Here is a 5,966-nt window from a genome sequence, read left to right as displayed (position 1 = left end):
TGCACCGCCAGTCCCCGACACTAATTCCTCCGGAGTAAATTAAATAATCGTAACTTAACGCCCTTAACTGTGTGCCGAAAACCCCTTGTATGCCGAAAATGACCAATTGGATCGCAACGGCTAGACAGAAACCCATGATCCTTGAGATCCGATTGGTCGTTTTCGGCGCACAGGGTTTTGCGGCACACAATGACAGATGTTACGGCAAAACAAAAAAACCAATTGAGCATTTCTATCATAACACACATTCTCGTCCGAGCCCTATGTCTAGTGCGCAATCATGGTGGCACCCGTAACAGCACTCGTCTTCCCAAACCAGTCCCTAACAAGCTCCTGGATCCAATTTGGTAGCCCCTTCAGCCATGAGATAGGTGCCGCAGCACTCGGAACAAAAACCTGTGCACCGCGCCTACTAACAATCTGCCTCACAATAATCTCAGCCACTTCCTCCGGTAGCAGCATACTCTCAAGGATTTTCGGGTCCCGCCCACCCTTTAATATCGTCTCTTCAATTAACGGCGTGCGCACCCAACTTGGATGCACAATTGAAGTCTTAACGCCCGGCGCATGATACCAGATCTTCAACTCACTCGTGAGGCCCTCATGGAACGCCAGCGCCGCAGCTTTAGTCGCCACATAGTCCGCATTGGCCGAGTTTGTTAGGAAAGAGTTGACGCTCGCCACTGTCACGATGTGGCCTTTGTTCTTTGCCACCATATCTGGTACAAATTGCTGTACTAGCCGCCAGTGCGAGAGAATGTTTGTGTCAAAGATGCGGCTGAGGAAGTCGCTTGGGGTCTTCAGGATCGTGTAAGAGCCCGTGATTGCCGCGTTGTTCACAAGAATCGACGGACATCCAAGATGGCTGCGGATTTTGTCGGCTGTTTCTACTATTGCAACCGGGTTGGATATATCGCATCGGAAGCATGTCAGCAGGGCGTTGGATGTGAACGCCTCGGGCGCGTTCTGCACATCGAGCACTGCTACGCGGATACCATGCAATGTGAGAGCTTCTGCGATGGCTCTGCCAATCCCGCTGCAACCTCCAGTGACAACTGCGATTTCAGAGCGCCACTCCCAACCATGGCCTGCGTTTATTTGCCAGTTATTTGTAGCCCATGAGTTCAGAGCTGCGTTGGCCTTCCTGATCACACCCACGACAACTAGAAACCCCAATATGCGTATGAGACTGCGTATATCGATGAAACTCGAGAGAGATGTTGAATCCAATGCGCTTTTCCGTGTCTGTTCTGGAGCGTACAACATCAAGCCGAGAAGTGGACCGGCGAGTATTGGTTCGAATGCATATTTGGCGATGAGGGCTAGCCCTGTAAGTAGGAGGCCCAGCAGCGCAGGCATGAGTTCCTTAGTGCTCTGATTAGAGAAAATGGAAGCGATGATTGATACCAACCGGCTCAGAAATTTGAAGCTCGAGTGTTGTGAGGTGAAGTATCTAGATGTGAAAGATATCCCACTTGAGTAGGTGGGCCGTGGCTGTAGCTCGGTCTAGGAAGCCTCTGAATCCGATTCACGGACTTCCTACTAACTAACCCGTAAATCTTATCAAATTAATGGCCCTAGGAATTCCATTACGACTGCAAGGTATCGGAGACTTCCGATCTGCAGCGGCCGCAATTCGGTGGCTTGGGTTGGCGAGTTTACGAAAACTAGGTAATGAGATTTTATGGCTCAATACGGTTAGACACATGTGCAGGGTTCATCGGTGCCGGCAAATTTACTAAATTCATAGTCAATTCCTCGAGTGATGAATCAGATTGGACCTCGCAGTTTCAATTCAACGCAGTCGAAATGTCTTCATGGGACGAAATCTACAGCCGCCTCATCTTCAAAAGCGGCATAGGCTTCATATACCGCCAGGTATGCATGCACCCTCCTCCAATAGCAACAGACNTCAACCTTGACGGCCAAACAACCATCATAACCGGGTCAAACACCGGTCTGGGGTTTGAAGCAGCACGGCAACTCCTCCAGTTAAACCTTTCTCGGCTTGTTCTAGCAGTCCGGTCCGAGACCAAAGGCAACTTTGCGGCAGAAACCCTTCGCAAGGAGTTTCCGCACGCTCAAATAGAGGTCTGGATCTTAGATATGGAAGATCCTGAGTCAGTATCTGCATTCGCTACAAAATGCCAGAATCTGGGTAGGCTGGACATGGTCATTCTCAACGCTGGCGTGCAGAACAAGGACTATGTCTTATCGGCCAAGACAGGAAGGGAGCAGACTTTCCAAGTGAACTACCTCTCCACGATCATGCTGGCCGTACTTCTTCTACCGATACTGAAATCCAAAGCAAGTCTAGCAGGAAAACCTGCCAGGCTCACGGTGGTGACATCAACGACCGCATATTTCGCAGATTTCGATCACAAAAAAGCAATTTTACCGCAGTTTGATGAAGCTTACGATGTTACGAAGTGGTATGCGCGCGAGAAGTTGCTACAAATGATTTTTGTGAGAAGACTGGCAGAGCTAGTCAACTCTGATGAGGTAGTTATCAACACGGTATGTCCGGGATTAGTTGGAGGTACGGAAATTTGGCGTTCCTTGAACGCAAGCTTTGTCCTGAGATGTTTGCTCTCAGTTTACTTCTACTTATTCAGTAGAAGATTGGAAACTGGGGCCAGCACGTATGTACATGCTGTGGTGGTTGCAGGTCGAGAAAGCCATGGAGGCTTCTTGAGTGACTGGGGGGTACGCCCGTAAGTAATCCACGGCAATGCGCTTCAACTATCCACTCTTCCACTAAAACCATGCTAGATATCCAAATGTTATGTATTCAAAGCGTGGCAAGAGATTGACAGAGAAGGTCTTGAGCGAAAGCAGAGAGACGCTCAGATCTTTGAACGTTCCATACGCCCTGATAAAGGATCTCTAGCAAAAGAGCTGCGATATCCGAGGTGTTCAACATCGTCAAGAAAAGCATAGACGTGGAAGCCTTAGATTTCTTGGATTTTATGCCTGATTTCAAAACGGAATTTATCTGGGTTCCTAAGTAGCATTTACCTCAATCTTCGAACACAGATATTCTAGCCCGACTTCAACTTCTCTGATCTGAGAGTAAGTCGAACATTCAACGGAGGATGCACGTAAGAAGCGCGCACACGCTGATCATGCCATGGTCTCTCCAGCCACTCGCGGTCTACAAGCTCGACATTGTACTTCCACAGTAGTCGAGTCATTATTTGCTTTATCTCCGAATATGCCAAACTGACAATGCATTTTCAATCAGTGAACTTTCCCATATGGATATCCGAGGCGAACAAGAAAGGGAATTGGGACTTACTTCTGGCCGATACAGTTACGTTTCCCTGTTGAGAAGGGCTGGAATGCTGCTTTTTTATCACCTTTGAAGCGAGGATCTCCAAGCCAACGCTCAGGAGCGAAGACCTCCGGCTCCGTGAAGTTGGCTGGGTTATGATACATTGCCCAATGCCAAATATCCACGTTTGTCTAGGATTTGTGAATAGTAGTCAGTACTGTGTTCAATTCTCCATAGAAGGGGACATCAAAGTAATATTGAGGCTTACCCCACCAGGCAGAAAATACCCGCCGACGACCTCACCATGCCGCTGAATTAGTCGTGGAACAGAGCCTACAGCAGCCGGGTAGATACGCAGTGTCTCTTCTAGGACAGCTGCAAGATATTTGAGTCGCTTCACGCTCATGAGTGTGATCTTCTCTTCGCTATCGAAAGATGAGTCAATCTCTTCTTTGAGCTTCGCGAGTATCCTAGGGTGGCTGCAGAGTAGGTAAGTGGCCCCTGCGAGTCTAGTCAAGATTATGGTTAGTTTCAACATTGTTTACTAAGCCGAACGAATGAGAGGAGTTCTCCATACGCGATTGCAGTCGTTTCAGATCCGGCTACGACGAAGATGCTCGCATTATGGCATATTGCTTCAAGGGAAAGGCCCTATCACCCAGATTATCAGTTCCCTGACCGGATTCCGGTTTCAGAATAGTATTTTGTGTTCACTTACTTGTTTTCCTCGAGCATGGTCGGGTTTGATAACATCAATGAAGTCCTCTCGACTGGGCTCAAGCGCCAAGCGCTTCTCGATCTGAGTCCTCATAAACACATCATGTTTCACAATAATATTTGCAGCAAAAGCCTTGACAACCGGGTCCAACATCGCCTCTAGCAATGGGTATGCCCGCCGAAAATGCGCCATGTCGTGCTGCGCAACAAAAAACTCCATGATCGTCGCGATCCACGGATGGAATTCTTTGCGTTCCATATTCCCAAAAGATTCACCGAAGCTGAGATCACCAATCACATCAAAAGAGAAGAAGTTGAACCACTTGGCCAGATCAAGAGATCGCCCTTCGGAGCAATGCTCTTCAAGGCAGCTGAAGAGGCGGTCGACGTGACGGCGAATAAGAGGCTCCTGGCGCTGCATGCCCTGTACAGAAAACGCTGGAGCTAGCAGATGGCGCTGGTACGTATGAGACTCTGTGTCAGCGGCGATGATGCCTGAGGCTACTTCGGCTACGAAACCTGGGTGTTTGAGGTTCTCCAACTGACCGGGCTTGCGATGCCCGTAGACTTCTTTCCATGCTGTTGCATGTAGACATGAAACTGAGTTTGGGCTTGTGCGGACGACGTCTCCGTATTTTTGATGCAGTTCGAGTATTCGTTTATGTGGTGTGCTAGACCATGACATCAAGAGGAGTGGGATGGGCGATATTGACCACAAGAAAGGTCCAGGTACCTTCCTCAGTGGATTGAAGTAGACGTTATATATAACAGACCACAAATTATGTCCCAAAGTCTGTGAAGTGTGTTAGTAAAGATGTATTATACGTGCTATTTACTTGGAGATATCACCGCGCATAGGGCTATCTCTATCACCACAGAAATTGAGAGGAGCTCTCGATATTCAGAGATGATGTGCATAGACCATCCTGTTCCAGTATTCATCGCGGGCATATGGATGCAAGGTTATTTTGAGTGGTCTCCCAATATGGATAAAAAAAAGGGCACTTTATCTGCGTCTAGTTCTCCAAGTTACGGAAATTGTGGAGATGTTTAGTTGGTTTCTAGTAATCAGTATCTAAGTCGATTGGGGACCATTCTGTGAGGGCGCACAACTAGACCATGGCCTCTTTGAGCAGCTTGCTCGAGTGGTCTGTCCGAATGGCCCGTCCGAATGATGCGTCCGAGTGACGCGTCTGAGCTTTGTTTTGCATGATGGCATGATTTTCTCACAATTAGCCAAGTTATAGCGCCATGTATAGTGTAAATATTAGCATATAAGTCCGTAGAAGGACCGATACTATAGATTTCAAAGAAATCTCTTGTCTAAGAGCTGGTATACGCATGCTCTCCAGAAGCCTATCGACCCGACAGTAACTGATTGGCGTGTTAAGCCTGCCTATTACCAGAGTTGTCAACAATCAATAAGCTGGGGACCCCAACTTATCTGAGCTTCTGGTCTAGTGGAGAGGTGTTGTGATGGCCCAGGCCCAGAGTACCTAGGTCCTCGGCGATGCCTCGGTGGCATGTACCTGATCCTACAGGCTATGCAGCGGTGACCTCAAGTACCTATTGCATGGACAGTAGGCCGCATCGTTGATTTGTGCTAGTCTTTTGGGAAAACCAGCGGTCATGCGCACATAGTTACCGACAGAGCCGGTAAGCTCGCACGTTATACCGTCTATTGCACCGACAGAAATCCGAAGCTGTACCCCTGCTACCCTGCTCTTACAAGTAGTCGTTTACGTATCCATCATTAGTTGCGAGTCGCACTGTGTTCTGCTTCTACGCTAACACGCTAGAGAGGTTTTGTATCATTGTAATAAAAACCAAGCTAGGCCGGTGGCTATCGGAGTTGGGAACAATCAAGTCGTCGGCAAATTGATTCACAAACTTGCTAGAACTGGGACTTGCACGAAGTCACGGAGGATCTTATGAAACGATTACGAGTTGATTTATCGATTAAATTGAATTTTAC

General features: G+C 48.1%; 3 protein-coding genes across 3 annotated transcripts; 1 reads left to right on the top strand and 2 right to left on the bottom strand.

Annotated features, from left to right (window-relative positions):
- Positions 1-267: 267 nt before the first annotated feature.
- COCCADRAFT_112963 (uncharacterized protein) lies at positions 268-1,359 on the bottom strand (the record flags this gene model as incomplete). The annotated part of the gene is made up of 1 exon (XM_007720566.1): positions 268-1,359. The coding sequence occupies one exon, from the start codon at positions 1,357-1,359 to the stop codon at positions 268-270; it is 1,092 nt and encodes a 363-aa protein (XP_007718756.1).
- A 450-nt stretch (positions 1,360-1,809) lies between these two features.
- On the top strand, positions 1,810-2,890 carry COCCADRAFT_42158 (uncharacterized protein; the record flags this gene model as incomplete). The annotated part of the gene is made up of 2 exons (XM_007720565.1): positions 1,810-2,714; positions 2,773-2,890. The coding sequence occupies 2 exons, from the start codon at positions 1,810-1,812 to the stop codon at positions 2,888-2,890; spliced, it is 1,023 nt and encodes a 340-aa protein (XP_007718755.1).
- Positions 2,891-3,041: 151 nt separating this feature from the next.
- COCCADRAFT_42157 (uncharacterized protein) lies at positions 3,042-4,909 on the bottom strand (the record flags this gene model as incomplete). Its single annotated transcript, XM_007720564.1, has 6 exons — positions 3,042-3,222; positions 3,299-3,465; positions 3,543-3,783; positions 3,852-3,925; positions 3,993-4,784; positions 4,841-4,909. 6 exons carry the CDS (start codon positions 4,907-4,909, stop codon positions 3,042-3,044), a joined length of 1,524 nt encoding a protein of 507 aa, XP_007718754.1.
- Between the last annotated feature and the right edge of the window lie 1,057 nt (positions 4,910-5,966).

The sequence above is a fragment of the Bipolaris zeicola genome, assembly GCF_000523435.1.
Source record: "Bipolaris zeicola 26-R-13 unplaced genomic scaffold scaffold_518, whole genome shotgun sequence".
NCBI classification, from domain to species: Eukaryota; Fungi; Ascomycota; class Dothideomycetes; order Pleosporales; family Pleosporaceae; genus Bipolaris; species Bipolaris zeicola.
This window is presented reverse-complemented; position numbering and strand designations above follow the sequence as displayed.